At 40.5% G+C, this 20,966-nt stretch overlaps 2 protein-coding genes across 2 annotated transcripts in view; one reads left to right on the top strand and one right to left on the bottom strand.

Moving 5' to 3' along the window:
• The window catches only part of LOC146992369 (uncharacterized), a 50,643-nt gene extending 38,768 nt beyond the window's left edge, over nucleotides 1-11,875 (bottom strand). Inside the window, exon 1 of the mRNA XM_085785726.1 lies at nucleotides 11,571-11,875. Coding sequence (XP_085641852.1) covers nucleotides 11,571-11,616 — 46 coding nt within the window. The 5' untranslated portion in view covers nucleotides 11,617-11,875. The remainder of the gene's footprint in view (nucleotides 1-11,570) is intronic.
• The window catches only part of atp6v0e2 (ATPase H+ transporting V0 subunit e2), a 263,253-nt gene that overhangs the window by 237,207 nt on the left and 5,080 nt on the right, over nucleotides 1-20,966 (top strand). Inside the window, exons 2-3 of the mRNA XM_085785758.1 lie at nucleotides 17,013-17,143; nucleotides 19,083-19,130. Of these exons, the coding sequence (XP_085641884.1) occupies nucleotides 17,040-17,143; nucleotides 19,083-19,130 (152 nt within the window). The 5' untranslated portion in view covers nucleotides 17,013-17,039. The remainder of the gene's footprint in view (nucleotides 1-17,012; nucleotides 17,144-19,082; nucleotides 19,131-20,966) is intronic.

The raw sequence follows: 20,966 nt of genomic DNA on the forward strand, positions 1-20,966 counted from the left end.
TCTGATCAATACATTGGCTGAGCCCATGCATCAATCAATAATCCTCATTGATCATCACAAATGTGAATGTGTTTTGGGTGTTTTAGAAACAGTGTCTTACACAGTGTGACCAGCAGAGGACACCAACATGTTTACTGTTCACTCAGTACAAAACTTGTTTGAATGTTTCTTTATGAAATAATATTGGTAATTTTCAATAGTCAAATATCAATTTCAGGATCAAACAGCCATGTTATCCTTAGAATGAGTCTTTTAATTAGTTTCACCACAAACTGTATGTAGAAATATTTATTATTTTCTGCATATATTATATTTGAGTGATTTTGTGATAAATCATCACAACAATAATGATTTCTTCCTCAACTATAGAATAAGAACTAAAGCAGGGAACAGGAACAGGCCTGAGGAATAATACAAGTTGCAGCACCACTGAAGTTCTGGTGCAAAATCTCATTTAAACGATGGATAAATCAGGGTGACGGCAGCAGCGGCGGCGGTGGCGGTTCGGCTACAGTATCCGTGCCAACAGGCTGGAGGGAAGCCAGGTAATTAAAACCTGCACAAGTATCAGCAAGTTGTCAACGTTTTATAGGAAGGGCGACAATACGGGGGAGATAAGTGAAACCTTTACCAGACTGACGAGTGTTTCTCGATTATCTCCCAATGACAATAAAGCATCCTGAAATGAAACTAAACATGATCGAAACTTAAATGTATGAGGATTGACTATTATCAAAAAGAAATAAAAATGTTCATTAGGCAGGAATTTAGGGTGTAAACGTCTCTCTGACGCACTGATCTTCAGTTTTGGTCATTTCCTGCTGAGTGTGAACAAACTAATCACACATTTCTGCTGCGGAGGAAGGAGGAAGCTCTAATTCAATGAGAATCACATTTTTAGTTAATTAAGTGAAACTGGATTTCTGCCACCGAGGCTGCGCTCGCTCGCTCGCTCAGCCACGTCCACGACCGTCTGAAAACAAACATGCTTTCTTCTGCCCTCTCTGCAGCAGAGAGAGGACGGGTGAGGAAACAATGTCTCAGATGTGGAGTCAGGTCAGGGAGGACACCGGACAGCCCGTCTCTTATCTTATCGGCCAGCTGCAAAAAAACCTCGATGAAACTCACTGATCTCATGAGGTGGAAGTTATTTGGCCTCGAGGCCACGAATGCCTCCGCCAGCCAAGACATCCCTGACACGGAGCCATGTCTTTGCTTAACTGTTTCACTCTGCTGTCACAGAAACCTTCAGCTCTCTCAGCTGACTAATCTGTCTCGTTCTTCCTCACATGGTTTCATTTCAATCTTTTGTCCCAAGTAGTTTTTTTTATTGGTTTTACTTTTATTCACCTTGAATCTGTGCATGCAAACCCTACAAAACAAAACCTTTGGTGGGAAGGGAACAACAGCAAAAACCATAAGAAAGCTGATTCTGGTTCTGGCTCGCAACAACAATGGCAAATAAAAACTGTGTGTAAACAGTAACGTGGTTATAATCTAGGCGGTTATACAACATGATCTGCTCTGAAGGAAGACTGTTTATCCAGAGTCATATCAAACATCAAGCATGTATCTGATATATTTGTCATAATTATTGTGTGAAGTCTTGAGAAATGGCTTTAGAGTGTTTTGACCTTTGACCAATTGATATAATCCATTTGTACAAGTGAACGTTTGTACCAATTTTGAAGAAATTCCCTTGAGGAGCTCATGTTTTTGAAGTCACTTGACTTAAAACATTAAAAGACTAAAACATAATCACTTTGTCTTTGAGTCCAAGTGAAAGTTTTTAACCAGTTTTGAAGAAGTTACCTCAGGGTGTTAAAGAGGTATTGCTTTCATGAGGTGAGAAGTAAATAAATCTTAATAAATCCTCTATGTTTCCTGACACGAGAAGAATAATAATCATAGTCATATTGTTTGTATGTGGCACGGTGCCATGCTTGCACGCTGCACCTAATGTGAAAAGTGTCTTCTGCTAGCTATAAGTTTCATTTCCTTTGTGAAACTGCTGATACGGAGAAACAGGCTGCGTCTTCAGGATAAATGTAACGTAAAAAAAAAAAAGAGGAGGGAAGATTTCCTGCACGTCTCAGGCCAGCAGCTTTCCTCCCATCAAACACCAGACGTTGACAGAAGACGAAAGGCGAGGGGAGGAAACTGTCCAGGAATAGAGCGTCTTGTTCAGGAGCTTGTGGGACGAGCAGAAACTGAATCTGCTCGGCGCCGTCAGCTGACTCACAGCGAGGGTAGAGGCAGGTGAACCAGAGAGGGGAGGATGTTTGTGATGGTGCAACTCAGCAGGCACTTTCAGCCAAAGACGAATGACAGGTTTGTCACTGAAATGCCACCACAACATGAAGTCACTGACATGAGATCAGCAGACCTCAGTCCTCAACCCAACCAGTAAAGACTAGTGGGCGCCTGGTACTGACGGAGGTGTCTTCCTGTTCAAAGGAAGTTGTTCCTCCATAATGAAGTTAAAGGTCTTGACCTCAACCTGTAGAGCCTGGAGACTCCTTATCATGAGTTGGCGCTGGACAAATAAGACTGAATTGAATATAGACCGCTCCACAAACTGATTTACAGACAGTCATCTTGAACAGACGAAGGAAGCCTGGAAGTTGAATTGGCTGTAGCTTCATCAGAGAGGAACTGTGGTCCAAAAGATACAAGACAGGTATTGTCGATAAAGGACAAGGGATGGATGGTTTGAACTGGAACAACCATCAATAATCAGAGGAGGTGGTCCATGACGTTGTGACACTTGACAGTCACAACTATATCATAAGGACTCAGATACTGGGTGGGTCGTTGACCACAAGAAGTTAGATGTCCATGACTCATAATGAGCCAGCTGGAAGTGAAGAGACCTTTTGGACAAGGGGAGACATATCTTCGAGAAACTTAAGTAAGGCTATGTTTACACGGAAACGATCTGAACAGAAAACGCAATAGTGGCGTTGCGTTCTCACTTTTTAATCCGTGTTTAGACAAGCTTTTGGGGGTGAAATCTGCGTGCATATAGTGGCGCAAAAGTTGGTGGAATCTGACATGTTTGTTGTCATTTTCCTGTACTGGCGCATGCCTGTGACGTGAACACGTACGCGTGGTGAACTTTTGCGTTTTTACCCTTCAGACGGGAACGTGACGGTGGAGCATTTTTAAGATTTCCACTCTGTGGGGTGGTTTTGCTTTTTTGCATTTTTAAGCCCGTCTCGCCTTCTAAACAAAAGGCGCATCCGTTGCTGGCAAACAGGGCCTAAGTCCAGCTCTAAGGAAAAACAAGGCTCTAAGCAGAAAGAGAAAACATTTAATCAAATGTCCCTTTCCCACTGGCCAAAAGAACTGTTTTAACCCGCTAACAATCGGCTTGTGATGGCAATAGGAATGGGTCACTGACCTGTGGCAACCAGTGTCAAACGTCTCTGCAATCAACGCAGCTTTTAATTGGCTCGCCGCTGATCATCTTGCAATGGCAACGTTACACTCGCTAACTTATGTAATGACATATAGCGACTCTTTTCCATCTCGGCCACAGATTCCGTTCACCTACGTTCCATCAGCACTCAAAAATTGTTCTGGGTGCAAAAGTGCAAAACAGGAAAAGACACTGACCACCAACTCAATGCTGCTTTCCATTGTTTACTTTGCTGTTTTCTGTCGCAATGTCACCAAACGCACTGTGGTGGGGGTGAACAGCCACGCAGCTCACCAGGTGGAGATCAGACCTGGGGTTTTTGGCCAGTGGGAAAGGAACCAAATGCCGATTGTTCGAGGGTCGACCCACGTTTAAAAAAACCTGCATCAACCCACTGATTTTAGAGGGAAAGCGGCGAAAGTCTGATCTTAACTTAATGTTGTAGAAACCTTTCATTTGCTTGGAGTAAGTTTCTGTTGAGGGAAAACTAATCAAAGTGTCTGATGGTATCATTATCATTGTGGAATTTCCTTCAGGATTTATAAAGTTGTATCCATCCATCCATCCATCCATCCATCCATCCATCCTCAGGTTCACTGTCTTTAAGACGGTGCCAACCACACAGCATAGCCTGATCTGGCATCTTTCTGTCTTAACGTTATTACTCAAGAAGATACGTGGGAGTGTATGATGATCTTCAGGCTAATTATCACATTTTATGGGATTATTATGACTGGTAGCCTATTAGTCACCATATATTCCTGCTGGTCAATTATATGTTGTTTAGAAACAGGTGCGTTGTTGTTGTAGGTTAAGTTGCAAGGTCAGGGTCATCGAATCACTCAATGTCCACACTTAGGCTACTCTAAAAATATTTGGTTGTCATTTTAGTACGAAAAATGATTGACATCTGCCACATCTTCATCAAGCTGAAACGACACCTAGCAGTAGTTTTAATGAGGTGAACTCTTAGCTGTTGGACGATCACAGGTCGCTGCAGGTATTGTTGTAGAAAACAGAAGCACATTTTGTAGAGACGTCCCCAGAAATACCTCCTAATAATGTGTGTGTGGATTAATCTCCATCAATTTAGGTCGTGCAGCACTGAGACTAATTTACCCACTGCTGCCTTGATGTGAAAACAGACTCATGTGACATCAGGGTGTCAGTGGCTCTGTGAGTTTTAAATACCTGGGACTCCCCAGCAGTCAGCAGAACCAAAGAGGCCTCTGGTACAGGTTTACAGTTTCACCCATGTGGACTGGCAATTTTGTCTCAACAAGATCTTTCTATTCTTTCACTCCAGACACTCTCAGTTCCTGTCTCCGTACCTTCATAAATTGGTAGCTATAGACTTTATTTTGTGCATATCATATCATTCTGTGCAATGTGTTATTTTAATTGATCTTATTTATTCATACAATTATACTTTAAAACAGACGGCTTCAAATTGGGTTTGTTTTTGGGCCATGCTTCCCCTTGGGGACAATAAAGTCCATCTGATCTGATCTAGGAATGCACCGATCCGATATTAAGATCGGATATCGGCCCAGATATTGACTAAATAGCTAGATCGGGTATCGGATAATGGGGCCGATCCATTACGCCGATCTATTCACTTCAATTCTATGTTTGTGACTCAACATTTTACAAAGTTGGCAAAGTAATGTTTAAGTCAAACCTGATGCTTCCACTGTCTTCCACAATGGCAAGGTACAGTATACAGTTCATTAGTTCAACAGTGGTATTGGATCGGTATTGGGTATGGGCCAATACACTAAGCCCAGGTATTGGTATCGGCATTGGGACAGAAAAAGCCTAATCGGTGCCTTCCTAATCTGATCTGAGATCATAAAGTGTCCTAAATGAAGTCTCGGCCTCAGTTGTAGAAAATTCATCTATAAGCAGATGAAGTTTAAGATCGACTCTAAACAAAAACATCTCCTGCAACTTTCCTGCAGGAAAGAACAAATGTGGAAAAAGTCCCAACTTTTTGCTTCCCAACATTTTAGACACGCAACCACCAAAACAATCCACCACCACAGAATACCAGCAGTATTTCTGATCACAATTACTGTCACATATTGTTTTGATTTGAACACAACCCGCCCCGCGGCCATCGACAGAACTACAGGGAGGAAAATAACGATGGAGTGCCCGCCGTCGTACCACGACTTCTCTTGGAGATGCTCCTCTGGTGGGTACACACACTGTGACGTGATTGGCTGAGGCCTCGCTGCTTTTCATTCATCTCACATCTGTAATATTTACTCAGCAGATTAAACACCATGGAAACTTTCAAATCGACTATGACGGACAACACGCCAGGTTTCCACATGCACAGGAACATTATGTGCATGTGAGCTCATGTCATAATCACACAAACTGCACTTTCCCAGCGTCTTGCCACAGCGTCCTGCCACACACACACACACACACACACACACAGTGTCGGAGCGTTAAGAAGGTTACAGTGCAGAGCTGTGTGTAACAAACCATGTGTTACTGTTTGATATGAAAACCACCTGTGGCAAACGGCAGCGGCTGTGAACGCTGCCAGACAGGACGGCCTTGACAGTTTCCTCCCCTCATTCAAACACACACCCATATCTCTCGCCCTTTACCAATAGTGTTGCCTGTTGTTGTTTTTCAGTTACAGAATAAAGGTAAAGGTAAAGTGCTGTGAATTTCAAAGCGTTTATTATTTAAGTAACACTGAACTCTGTCTCTGTCTTCAGCTTCATCATCATGTCCTCAGATAAACACTTACCCAAACGTCCCAAACTTTATCTGACTTTATCTCTCCAGCAGAAGTGCCGTTCTCACAAACTGTTTTACTGTCAACACTGAGATTTAGCACTTCCTGTGGCTGTTTCATAATAAGAGTCTTCCAGGAAAGATGACGGTGTTTGGCTGCATGAACGGCTTCGAAGAGTTTTAACATGAAACAACAGCGAGGGAGTAAATAAACTGAGGTGGTGGTGACACACCCATATCCTCACACAGTTTATCTTGTGATTAATTGTGATGACAGATAATGGGGCTATAATAGATTAATTAAATCCAGTACAAGTATTCTATGATTATATAGCACATCAGCTATTTTTCTTCTTATTATGACATTTGATCATTTTCATGTTGGTGAACGAGGTCACGGCTCACTTCCAATAAACAGAAAATCCCATTTCAGATACAGGCCTGGTCTCACTTCAGTTGAGATTAGTTAAGGTCATTGAGAACTCATGATGTACCCTAACCCGTAAAAATGTTCAAACATCTGCAGGGTCATATTTTAAACCCTCCGATGTTACTCAAAGCTAATTTTCCCACATTATCCGAGGCTGCGTTCACATCAGTAATGAGTCTGAACAGAGCAGCTCCAATTCTTTCAGTATGATTCAACAGTATAAACTTTAATTCAAAACTCAGGGGTGGACAAGAAAATATTCCCGGAGAAGATTTATAAAGGCATAGATTTAATGTTGTTAATGCTGACTATTACTGCTTGTCTGGATTATTGACTAATTCCTTGGTTGATTTTTCTGAAAAGTAACATCATAATAAGCATCATTTTAAGGGATTTAAACTCACAACACACACAGTGATGTAGGATTTAATCCAACAGGTACATATAAGAGTGAATCCACCTGTAATCCATATGGTGAGTATTCACGGACACCCTTCAACAGGAACCAGAAATAACCACAATAATGAAATGACTGTCAGTTAAATTACAACAACTGCATTAACAATCACAATGGCCTCTCTCTCGCTCTGTCTCTCTCTCTCTCATTAGCCAAATCATTGAAAGGAAAAGGAAGCTGGAGGCTAATGAGTGTCCGTGGTGAATCTGCCCCTCCTTCGGCCTGCTCATCTACAGATGAGACACACACACACAGGCACACCCAAGACATGGAAACAAAAGAAAACAAAGCCAATAACACACATGAAAGTATTAGGACCAAAGTGAAGCTCTCTCGCTCTGACTCATCAGCAGATTGTTCCTCTGAGCAGTTAAAATGCCCTGACTGGACAAAAAGATTTCACTCAAGGTCCTCTTACTGTGTTTTTCTAGAGATTTCTGCCATTGGTCTCAGTCTCAAGTCGCTCTTTTGGTTAGCTGCATCTTCCATTAGCTCGAAAGGTTTTCACAACTTTACAGCCCAGTAATGTTGAACCACAACACGTGGTTGAAAGGCTCTGCTGGTAAGCTAGTAAGCAGGCCTTGAGTCACTGTTATCCCCTCAGCGTTTCTCAAGCAGAGTCAAGATGAAAACCACAAGATACAGCTGAAATCTCCCCACAAAAAATCCAGAAAGCACCACAATGAGTCGAGATGTTTAGCAACACAACCTTCAGAACTGTCGTACCCATGTGACACAATGATGAAGACCATTACTGTACACGTAAACCTTGATCAAAGTCTCTGAAAACTCTACAGTTCATGGGAAGTAATGATGAAGACCAGGAGGGCTGGTTCAAAGACAGTAAGAAGACATTGAGTCAAGATTATTTCCAACAATAAACTGTCAAGCTTCGTGGAATAAACTGTTATACCAGGATCAGACTTGATCAGACAATGTTTTTGTCTTTCATGATGTTGGTCACCAATAATGGCATCAATTCTTGCCGTGTCTCTGTCAGGACACTGGCAACACGACAAGTACGACTTCGACCAATCATCGATAGAGATGTTCAGATTCTATTTTTCCCCTCCTGATACCGGTTCCAATACTTGTGCTGTGGGTAGTATCAATACGCAAGTTATTTTCAGTGCGGTCATTTTGTTCTATAGACGGAGAGCTCCAGAGTTCGACTGTAGCCACGCTAGGGTTAGGGTTACCCGGTAAGCTAACAGGTAAACAGATTCCTATTTCGAAGACACATGGGCGGGCCCTGTCCCATTTTACCCACTTCCACTGGATTTTGGCCCTCGCACTCGGTTTTGCGCGTTCTCGTGTAGGGGTAGGGTGTCCCAATTCTTTTAAGAGCAAGGGGAAGTGCTTTTCAACCATTTAAACTACCCCTTCAATTGGACAGAGGTCGAACCCACAATACTTAACAATACCATCTTCACAAGTAAGTCCTCTTATGTTGTCGATAGCTACAATAGGTCTGTCGGGCTAAGGTGAATTCACCACCAACTGACTTGAACACAATGTCATAATGAGTCGACATACCGTACCTGAAATAATCAGGGTAAGAACACGGCGAAAGCATCTTCCGTTTCCTGCATTTCTTCATCGTTGATTTGTCAAACGAAGGAAGATCATTAAAGCCCACGCAACAGGTAACACAACAGCCGTGGAAACCCACCACAGGTTGTGGCTCCTACGTCATCGCAACGTAAGGTACGATCGCTACTTCTAACACTTTTTGTTTGCTCTATTGTCAAGGGGTATCTCCCTCTGGGGGCCACTCGAAACCCAGTGCTAGTGTTAAGGGAAGAGAAATGGCTTTGGGTCGTGGTATCAGATCGGTGCCTGGAGTCCAGTACTCGCAGATGCCGGCATTTTTGGCAATATCTGAGGCATTTCCGATACTGGTATCAAGTCCATGGCCCTGTGCAAGTTCTTAGGTCACATTGGAGGCAAGAAACTGTCAATCATGGCTACCGAAATGCTGTGTGTGATGCTAGAAGTCCTTAGCTTGGACACAAAAAAGAAAAGGAAGAAAAAACAGTTGTGGAGGTCTGTCTGAAGAGGATGGTATGGACTGTGTGTCCTGCAGAGAGACCGTGAGGTATGTTAACAGATGTGTTCAACTCAAAATCATTAACTGACACTGTGTACATGAAGCGAGCTCACGTACCTTCACTGTGTGTAAACAATGCGCCAGAGGGGCTCTGTCATCCTATTGGTCAACGTCAAGGTTCATGTTGTGGAAGATGCCAAGAAAAATCCAACATGCTAGACTTCTAGATCCTTCAATTACATCTTTACTGCTCTGCACTATCTTTATTTTTCATGACCCATGGTTGATATTGTTATTTTTGGGACTTTACGTTTGTATCATGGGACCAGGTTGAGTGATGTAACTTTTCAAGTCCAGGGATTCCCCGTGGGAAAATGTTGTAGTCTTTGAAGTGCCAGAGATAAACTCCTTCCCCTTGATAATTAGTGATTCATTCAAGTCTACTATATATTTATGACTGGCCCACATCCGCAGTGAAACATCTTGTCAATTCAAGTTATTTGCAGTAACAATCTTATCACATTGAGTGTTATTTCTCAGACAGAGGTGATGATTATTTCTGAAACAGTTTCCCTAATCCTCAAAGTAAAATTGCAGCCTGCCTTATAGGCATAAATAGTTGCACAGCCGATTCGGACACCATATAAACTGTTTGTTCAGTTGATATCAAACAACCATTGCTACATGAATGCCAGAGTTATTTTAAGATCAGGATATACTAAGGTGCAATTGTAGTCAAACAGGTTTCAATGCATTCTTACTGCACAGCTCATTTGTGTCAGTCAAATATTTTGGTTGAGTTAATGACATGCCATCGGATGAATCTAAGCATAAATAATCTAAAACAAACTCACATAATCTACTGTAGGGAAAACACACAAAGGAACAATAACAACAAAATGCAGAAGTTAAACTGTGCTGCAGAAGGGACGGATAAATAATGACTGAATGCAGTGTGTTGTGAGAAAGGCAGATCTCCACACACACACACACACACACACAAACACACACACCCTTCTTGATTTTGGATGACTAAACTTAAAAAGCGTCCAGTGAAACAAGCAGACAGTTGCCAGTGCCTCTCAATAACCACAGGCTCTTTATTCACGTCTGTTTCCACTTAAAGTGATCAACAATTCCATGTTTGGTGTTTGGGCTTAAGTTTGGTGAACGTCCTGTTATTATTACTAGGCATCACAGGGATGACTGGTTGGTTTTGGGTAAATCTAAGTTTAAGGTAAGCATGGAAAAAGATGGTTGGATGGCGTCAGGGCTGATGCCATTCACATCTCATGGGACAGGAGATAGAGACTAAGGATGTGTACTGTATCAAAAATCAATGGATTTAATTATTAATGAATTCAATTTTATGTAATGTGTCACTACAAACTGTGTTGACAATCCAGTGCAACTCCAACACCAAGTCTTACATTGGTACTGAATATTCCTTCAATGCCAATAACAGACATAATGAATTAATGGTCAGGGAAACTATAAAACAAGCTGTTTTTCTTCTCCAAATATACCTATACTGACCTCAAAGCTGTAGTTCATCAGCATTACACTCACACAGCCTGAATAAGCAGAATTACTGTTAAATACTATACATTACAGCTATTTTTTTATGTTATTTGAACACACACAAAAAACATTACATTCACTTTCACTTCATAAACACTAGCCAAAACAAACTTAGTGAGAGATTTCTTTCTCTACCCGATAAATAAAGTTCAACATTTAGCCTAAGATAAAAGGTTAATGAAGCAATAGGCTATTCAAAACTAAAAAAAAAGCCACAAAATGTCACAGGGAGTTCATTCATATCAACAAAGCAGACAGGTTATCTACTTGTTGTACTTAGCTGTTAGCAAAAGACAAGTTATTAGTAGTGTCCACAAAGCTGAATATTTTTCATTTTAATTAAGTCTGTAGCTACTGTAACTATGGACGGTGCCATACTGTTAATACAGTACTATACATTACAGCTAGTTTTTTATGTGATTTAAACACAAAAACATTAGGCCTACATTCACTTTCACTTCATAAACACTTTTTTAAATGGTTAATGAAGCAATATTCAAAACTAAAAAAGCCACAAAATGTCACTGGGAGTTCATTCATATCAACAAAGCAGACAGGTTATCTAGCCCACTTGTTGTACTTTAGCTGTTAGCAAAAGACAAGTTATTAGTGGTGTCCACAAAGCTGAACATTTTTCATTTTAATTAAGTCTGTAGCTACTGTAACTATGGACGGTGCCATTTTTAAATACCGTTAGTGTTGAAATATGAATGTTTCAACGTGGTTTGTTGCTGCTAAGGTAAGATAAAATCACAAATCACAGTAAACTAAAGTGTGTCACCAACTTATCTGAGTGAAACAAAGAAAAAGAAAAGAAAAGAAAGAAAAAGAAAACCCATCGGTTGTTAACGCCTGGCTCCCTCCCGGGACTCACCGCCGCCTAAGCCCAGCAGCCGGCAGATATCTCGGGTGAACTTCATCAGGTTGCACCGCGGCACCACACCGGCATTATCAGGACTCTCTCTCGGGGGAAAAAACTTCAACTGTGTCGCCGTCCGAGGCGGCACGTTGCCGGGTCTTCTCCTTCACTTAGCGCCGCTGACACTTCTCCGAGCGACCGGTTCATGGGAAATACTATCGGTGCTGGTGGTGGTGGTGGTGGTGTTCAGTGGTGGTGTTGGTCCTCCTCCTCCTCTGCTCCTCCACTCTCCGCCTGTCCAGTCATAGCAGCTCGGTCGGTGAGCGTGTGTGTGTGTGTGTCTGTTTTGTGTTAAGTTAACCGTTAACCGCCGCGAGCGCTACTTCCGGTTTCAGCTTGCAACAATAAAACAATGACGGGCAGAATTCATAATTCGAAGGCGACTTCCGGTCGCGACTGTTAAAAAAATAAAAGCTCAAAAGGACTGAAACCTTTTAGTTAGTTGGATAAGAGTCCTATCTAACAGCTCTTAAAGCAGAAGTAGCCTAAGTGATATATTTGTGTTAATATAAGTCTTAAATAGTTATATCTTCCGACAGCAATCACTTACATAGAGTGTTTGGACCAAAACACGGGTCTGTCAGTCACTCTGCTCTACTCTGAGCCGAGGAGAAAACATTTATCGTATCCTACAGTTTTTATCCAATGAGGAGAGAGAACGGCATGCAGGGCTGTGTGTGCAGCCAAGGGATGCGCGTGAATGTGGCGACGTAGGGACGAGGACTGTTATGGTGCGTTCAAGGCAACTCGTAACTCGTGTTTTTTCCAACCTGTGAAGTCACTATAACGGCCACTCGTAACTTCCGACCCGTGAACTCGTACCAGTTCGATCTGGTACGAGTTCACGGGTCGGAAGTTACGAGTGGCCGTTATAGTGACTTTCACCGGTAAAACAGGTCGGAAAAACACGAGTGGGTTGCCCGAAACGCTACAAAGTCGTAAGTTGTGACTTGAAGCTGTAATTTACGATTTCAAAAGCCGGCCTGGAACGCAGCATTAGCGAAAACGACCGGATCGCTTACTTCTGCTTTAACAGAAGACGTCCAAACTAAGTTTCTGTTACCAGCGGATCATTTCTCAGTAAACACACACACACAATCCGACAGAAAGGTGCCGCATTGCCTGCTCCCTCCTCGTCGTGACTCGCAAAAGTGAAAGTGAAACTTAAGTGAGAGCCGGGTTCCTACCATGCTCCTCAAAGCTGCTTAGTGCCAGTGAAGGCGATACAGACCCCCTCAGGCCATGACAGAGGTGTCATTCAACATGTTGTAAGTCGATGTATCATCACAAAAAGTTATGAAAATATTATATGAAGGTTGAAAAGTTCCTTAGTGTTGGTTTAACCTGGTTTGTTAAAGGGATACTTCACCCAAAATCGATAGCTAATTCACCATGACATGCCAAGAAAGGGTTTGGAGAACTTTCGGAGTTATCAAAACGCTTTTGGACTTCCAGGGGGGGTCCGGCTACCAACGGATATTCATATAGGTAATGGCGGCGGATAGTGCTCAGTTTTGAATCGTCCAAAACACACACTATGAAACATCCAGATACTTGCATACTGCTTGTCTGTACTGACCCAAGGGTCTTGAAGCAGCCACATGAAAAAATGTATTTTATCTCTGTTTTTAGCCTTGTTGCAGTAGGTCCCTGGCTCTGTTGATGTGCGTCATTGTAAACCATGGATGTTTGATGTAAACACAGAACTTAGAAGAACATCTCGCAGCAAATCTCACCACTGCCACAGCCACTGGGAGCTACTGCTACAACAAGGCTAAAAACAGAGATCAAATTAATTTTTCCAACAACTTCTACATGTGGCGGCTTCAGGACACTTGGGTCAGTAGCCTACAGACGAGCAGTATGGAGGTATCTGGATGTTTCATAGTGTGTGTTTTGGAAGATTAAAAAGTGAGCTCTTTCCGCCGCCATTATATGGAAATCCGTTGCCAGGAACTCCAAAAGCGTTTTGATGACTCTGAAAGTTCTCCAAACTCTTCGTTGGCATGACGGTGAGTAGAAAATTGGTGAAATATTGATTTTGGGTGAAGTATCCCTTTAAGACTTAATTTATTCAATTGATATATTTAGCCTTTAACATAATTTTTAAGCATTTGTATGCAGTTTTGCACCATTTTATACTTGTTTATTCATGTTTTCAATGCAGTAAAGTTGAAGATGTGGACAAGCAACACAATCATGAAACTGTGTCTTTAGGTGTGGATACTAGTTTATTAAACAACTTAATCACACATTGAATAAGTGGTTTCTGTGAAAGTCACCGCACGGCACTGGATAGGAGATAATCTTTTGATCTGCGAGCCAGAGTTGGACAGGTTTGCCAGGTGTAACCAGGCAGGTAGGCCTACTACTACCGTCACTATGGCAACCAGTGACATTGATTTATTAGATCAGCTAATTTGGCTGGCACAACTTTCCTGCCTTTAGGCCTGTGTGGCTATTTTTAAACCCGAAAAGGTGGAACCCATTTCTTGTTGATAGTCCTCAGATGCTCTGAGGAAATATTTAAAGTTTATAGTTTGACACAGTGCAAAGTGCAAAAAAAACACATAGACTATGTAAAATTAAGGCTTTTATTTTCAGTTTTCAACTTAACAAGATAGCTATAGCCTACATGAAAATACAGAAACAAGAGAGAGAGGAAAAAGGACGAGAGGTGAGACAGACAATACTATACAAAGTTGTTGTAAATTCAATAACCTTTCTATAACCCGTTGTCCATTATGGTATCCATATATATGCCAAATAAGGCTGCCACATCTCTGCAAAAGTGTTATGTAGTCAATTCTGATATGTAATTTTTTTCCGAAACCCGAAATCTATAGTTGAGAGTTACTTCCATGTGATGACTATATGCAACGCACAAGGCCAGTGTGAGAAACTTCTTTGGGGCTTTTCTTAATTGTGCATCAATATTTGTAGTGTCTCCCAGCAAAGACATTTAGTCATGATGTAGGCCTAAATAAAGGCATTTTAATATTTTTTTCACTAATCCTACAGTCTGGCCTTGGACCTGTTTTGGCACTTTTGTGTCCAACTATAAACTTTATGTATTTTTCTTTGATCTCAAATCCAGGCCATTAATAAATGCACGATGTAATGCAGCTCAGGCTTTCTCTCTGTGTGTGTGTGTGCTTCAACTCACTTAATGACACATGACACACTTCCAAACTTGCTTCACCGGCTACTCACACACTGAAGTTTACATTCTTCGCCTCTTTTCCTTCCCACTCCATCTCTTGATATTGCTTAATACAACAAGTGTTTCTTGGTGCAAATTCAAGCCAGCAGTGCAGTTTAGCTTCAGGTGGTGGTGGTGCAGAAAAACAGCAACAGTTTGTTAGTCAGCGCAGAAAAATGCTGAATATGCCCACATGGAAGCATAAAAAGTATTAACTGTCCAATAGTTTTATTTTCCAAGGAAATTCTTTTGAAAATCCAAAAATGCTTGTAACGTCAGTAGCTGCAGCAGTTTCAGGACTCTGTGTCTATTTTCCCATGAGAGACAAAACTGACCGCTGTTCTGCCAAGAAATGAGAAATATCCTGAGAATAACACACTGTAAGCCAGCTGGCATTTCCTGGCATGTTAACCCACTTAAAACTGGAAAGCATTTGTCTGGTATGGATGGAATGAAAATTTGTGTGAATCAAGAGAGAAAAAAAACTGTCAGGAGGTTAAACAGTGCATGTGAGGCTGAGTGAGTAGTTTTTTGTTTTTCGTTTTGTCTTGTCTTGTATGTTTCCAAACAAAACACATGATTTACTTTGATGAAATATAAATACCCACTGTATTTTAAAGTAATTTATGTCTTGTGTTAAACATGCTAAATTAAAAACAAACATGTATATTTAGTCCAACATACAGCACCAAGCCTTTTACAGTCACAAGAACCCATATATTTTATTTAGTACTCAAATCTTTATGTTGCTATATTGGGATGATTTCCATGTCCTAATAATGCAGCATCCTCAAAACCTCAATTTATAAATGTCTTTATAGGAATGCAACTAGCTATTATTACTATAATGCTGGCAAAAAAATGTATGAAGTAGCCTATAATGCCTGTAACAACAAAGCAAATGCAATCTAAACATATTTATATGACTGAAAACAGACAATTAAAGTCATGATAAACATTTAAAGTGGTGTTTTTGTTTTTGTGTTATTTTGCATGTAGTCTACATCAATAAAGGCCTATCTATCTATCAGTTATTTAACACAATTATTGTTTGTGTTTTGAATTGTTTCATCCTCTTTGTTTCTATTTTTTGTTTCTCGTCTAAGGTATTATAATCAAACTTGATCAGAAAATACAGCTTTATTTAAAATGAGTTGACATAAATATAAATAGTATAGCCTACAGGGAACAGTATACAAGGAAAATGCAGAGAACATGTGCCAGGGGTGATGTTCATTATACAACAAGGTTATACATATTACAAAAGTCTATGGTTTTAATGTAATAGCCTTTTTCATTTGCTGATTTGGTGATTAGCTTAAAGTAAAGTTCCATTTCTTTTTGAAAAACATAAAAGCAAGGGGTTTTCTTAGAAAATTTACTTGTATGAATATGAAATTTTGCATGAAATAAAAACAGATTTATTAAAAAAGTAACATTTTCCTTCCTTCTAGGGTAATTAGCCTATGGAAACCAAAAACAACATAGGTTGTAAGTATAAACCTTCTTCCTCCTCTTCCTCCTGTGTGTCATTTTCTACATTACAAACATCTCTAACTTTACTGAATGGTCAGTGGGTGTAGTTTTACAATTCATCAGGTAAAAAGAAAAGTCACTCAAAATCTTACCACGAATATTTGTCTTATTTCTAGTCAAAATGGCATTTCTAGTCAGAACAAGAAGAAGAAACATTTTCCTTCTTTCTTAGGGTAATTATGGAAACCAAAAACAACATTTTCCCAAAATAAAATACATTATAGCCTAGTGAGAGAGTCAATAATAAATTTGCTAAGGTCTGCCCATAGCAAATGAACAACTGTTTCTGGATGTAAATTACAGAAAGAGCAGTTAATATTAATGTCCTTTTTTTTTACATTTTTGCATATATACTGTATAAAAAACGTGTTGACATCATGTACTATATTTTTCCTGCAGTCTGCTGGCACGGACAAGACAACCATCCTCCTATCCCCTCCCCTGTCCCCTGCTGCTGCTGTAATCCTCCTGACCGGCAGCTGCCTCCGCCCAATCAGAGCGCACTATCTCCCAGCGCTGGACCAATCACAGAGCACGTCGGCTTAGAGTGGGCGGGTTCTTCTCTTCACGTAGCGGAAGTAACTCCTCCTCCCAGCCAGTCTCTCTATCGTAGCTCAGCGGCCATTGATGCTGTGTGTGTCTGCTGTTCTCTCGTGAAGAAGGACGAAGCAGATTAAATCTCCATCATGGTGTCTCACTCTCTCGCCCTGCCGATGATCTGCTTCACCACGCTGTGGGGGCTGGTGGGGGTCGTGGCGCCGTTCCTCGTGCCCAAAGGACCCAACCGGGGGTAGGTGGCGGTGGCTGGCCGCCGTTAATTGGCTGCAATCAGCGGCTCACGGTTATTTATTATTTTTTTTTTTAGGGTTTTCTTTTGGTAAACAGACGAGGATTTGGGCTTTTTAGACGCGTTTGTGTTGTTTCTATGGTTATAAATCAGCGTTAGTTTCATATTTATCTGTGCGCTGTGTTTATAAATATAGCTACGCGCGTGCTCATGTGATGGAGGCCCAGTGCGTCACCCTGCGTCCATCCCAACGTCTCCTCCATCTCTCCATCCCATCATTTCCTCTATCCCTCCATTCCAGCTTCTCTTCCATCCCCCCGCCTCCTCTATCTCTCCATCCCAACGTCTCCTCCATCTCTCCATCCCAACATCTCCTCCATCCCAACGTCTCCTCCATCCCTCCATCCCATCATTTCCTCTATCTCTCCATCCCAACGTCTCCTCCATCTCTCTATCCCAACTTCTCTTCCATCCCAATGTCTCCTCCATCTCTCCATCCCAACGTCTCCTCCATCTCTCTATCCCAACTTCTCTTCCATCCCAATGTCTCCTCCATCCCTCCGTCTCCTCCATCTCTCCATCCCAACGTCTCCTCCTTCCCTCTGTCCCTCCTTCCAACATCTCCTCTATCCCAATTTATCTTCCCTCCCAACATCTCTTCTATCCCTCCATCCCAACATCTCCTATCCTTCCATCCCATCATTTCCTCTATTCCTCCATCCCAACATCTCCTCCATCCCAACATCTCCTGTATCCCTCTATCCCATCTCTATCGCTCCATCCCAATGTCTCCTCCATCCCTCTATCCCAACGTCTCTTCCATCCCTCTATCCCAACATCTCCTCCATCCCTCTATCCCATCATTTCCTCTATCCCTCCATCCCAACATCTCCTCTATCCTTCCATCCCAACATCTCCACCATACCAACATCTCCTCTATCCCTCCATCCCAACATCTCCTCTCTCCCTCCATCCCAACATCTCCTCTATCCTTCCATCCCAACGTCTCCTCTATCCCTCCATGCCAACATCTCTTCCATCCCTCCATCCCGCAGCGTCTTCTCCATCCATCCATCTACCATGTCTCATCAAAGTAACAGGAGGAAAGCATGAAAAATAACTTGTAAAAAGTCCTGAATGTGAATATCAGTTACATTGTGACTCAATCCAATAACTTTATTTACATAGATAGCACCTTTCAAAACACAGTTGTTCACAATCAATGACGCAAGTAAAAGATCCAGCATCAATATAAACATAGTTAAATAATAGAGGAAAATAAAAATAAAACCTGAACCGGTTTAACCTGCAATACTGAAACCAGGGCTTCAGTCTGCTAAATGTTGAGTCTTCATCTACTTAAACATGTTCAACCTGTAAATTTGCTTCTCTTTTTTTGAACACCGGTGAAGCACTGACTGTCAGGTCAATGTGTGTGAAGACCATGAATGAAAAGGAAATGTGAATATTTTCTTTGCACGCTGATTTACAGTTTGTCTGCACCTCTACATTTTCTGCTTGCGCTCCTAAAACGTTAAGTTATAGAGGCCACTGTGTTAGTCTGGAGCCAGTATATACAATATAAAAACAGATTTTGTAGTTGTAATATATTGTATAAGTATGATAGATAACTGTCTGGAGTTCATCACATTGATGCAACAGTGTTTAAGTGATCTGTTAGTTTGCACAGGATCAATGATTTGACAGCTGATACATTTATATAATCTGTTGCAGAGCGTCGTTATGTTACCAAACCCTCTTTAAGTTATAACTCTTGGACATTTATACTAAAATAATACCTATAAGTAATAATGATACAGTATTTATCACTCCTAATGATTACATCCTGCTCTGTTTTACAACAACAACGACATCAATGATACATGATAAACTATGAAAACGTTTGTCAGGCGTGTGACTGACTGACTCTTCTCTCCGACAGTGTGATCGTCACCAGTCTCATCCTCACAGCCGTCTGCTGCTACCTGTTGTAAGTACAAACCTTCCTCCTCCCATGTATCATTTTCCACATTACAAACAACTTTACTGAATGGTCAGTGAGTGTAGTTTCCTCAGGTAATTCCTCAGGTAAAATGAAAAGATGACTTGATAACACTGCAAAAACTCAATCTTACCAAGAATATTTGTCCGATTTCTAGTCAAAATGTCATTTCTAGTCAGAACAAATCTCATTATACTTAAAATAAGACTCATCACATGAAAAGCAGCTTGTTTTTGACACTTTTTACTTAGTTCATCTTTCAAGCCTATTTTCACTTTAAATAAGTAGAAAAATCTGATAGTGGAGCAAGTTTTTCTTTCTTATTACAAGCACAAAAAACTCTGGCAGATTTTTCTACTTATTTCAATTGAAAGTTTTTTGGAAAACAAGTGAAAATTATCTTAAAACAAGTTATTTTTTAGGTGATGAGTCTTATTTTAAGTGGAAAGAGATTAGTTTTGACTAGAAATTAGATATTTTGATAAGAAATGAAACAAAGATTCTTGGAAAGATTTTGAGTTTTTGCAGTGTATCAAATCTAAACCATATTTAATGTAAACACAGTTTGGATTGAACAGAAGAACACAGAGACAGAACCTGCTGAAGTCTCATTTCAGATGGTTACACAAGCAGATACTTTAGTAGAACCATTTGAATTATCTTAAAATTATTGAATTACATCACATAAACCAAAGTGAGAGAGTGACAGAGACATTTGTGGTTAAAGAAAAATAAAAAAAGATGTCACTGCAGCTGTGGTTTATGTACTCAGCTCGACTGAGACCGAGACAAAGGATTTAACATAACCCAATAAATTAACATTTATCCTAACAGCTGATGTGGAGATCTCAGAGAGACAGTTATAAGAGAGTTTTTAACATCAGATCATGAAGTGAAACATCTGTTACAAAGCTCGACAAAGACGAAACAGATCTTTTATTAGAGACACGAGAAAGGATCAAACAATATCATAAATAAACCAAAAACCAAGCGAGAGAATAATGTGACACATCTGGACAATAGATTTGGTTTTTTTTTTTTATTGTTATTAAATGATAAACCTCCTGAACACTGAGTTGAGATAATCTCTAAATCCGTCGGGCTCAGTCGACCCCGTCATAAAAAAAACCAGGTCATATCTCAGAGACGAGTGCAGGATGAGCACGCAGCTCCACATGGCGACCAGCGGGGGGCGCTGCAGCATGTGTAATGTTAAAATCAGGAGGGTTACTCATCATCCATAACTATATTTATCACTTATTATACTGTCAAGACCACATCTGTCTGTAAACAACTATTATTATTCTGTTATTTGATGGATAATTTGTAATTTTTATACTTTATACTGTTTTTTTTCTCTTGTATTTTCAATTCTTCTGTGGTTCTTACACTTAGAAACTTAGTATTAGATACTTTATTGATCCCAAAGGAAATTCAAGTATCCAGTAGCGCAGTCATACATATAATATAAGGGCATAAAAGAGCAATATATATACACATAACACAGAAAAATAGGACAAAATATACACTAAAAACATCCTTATGGAACTATGTATATACATATGTTATGAATAAAATACACAAATAGAATAAATAGAGAGAAAAAATTATCCGTAAAGTATAAAACTATAAAACTGTGCAAATAAAGTTGTTTGTTATTATTATACGCTGCAGTAACAAGTGAATTTCCCCAGTGTTGGGTGAGTTCAGTTTTATCTTATATTAACAAACCTTCAACAGGAACAAAGATCATCAGTAGTGTTTGTCTTTTAAATACTAACAGAATAAATTAAAATAGTCCTGTGTCATGATGGATGCATACGG

This window comes from Trachurus japonicus, chromosome 1 (genome assembly GCF_045865225.1).
Source record: "Trachurus japonicus isolate A0001 chromosome 1, Traja_1.0".
Classification (NCBI taxonomy): domain Eukaryota; kingdom Metazoa; phylum Chordata; class Actinopteri; order Carangiformes; family Carangidae; genus Trachurus; species Trachurus japonicus.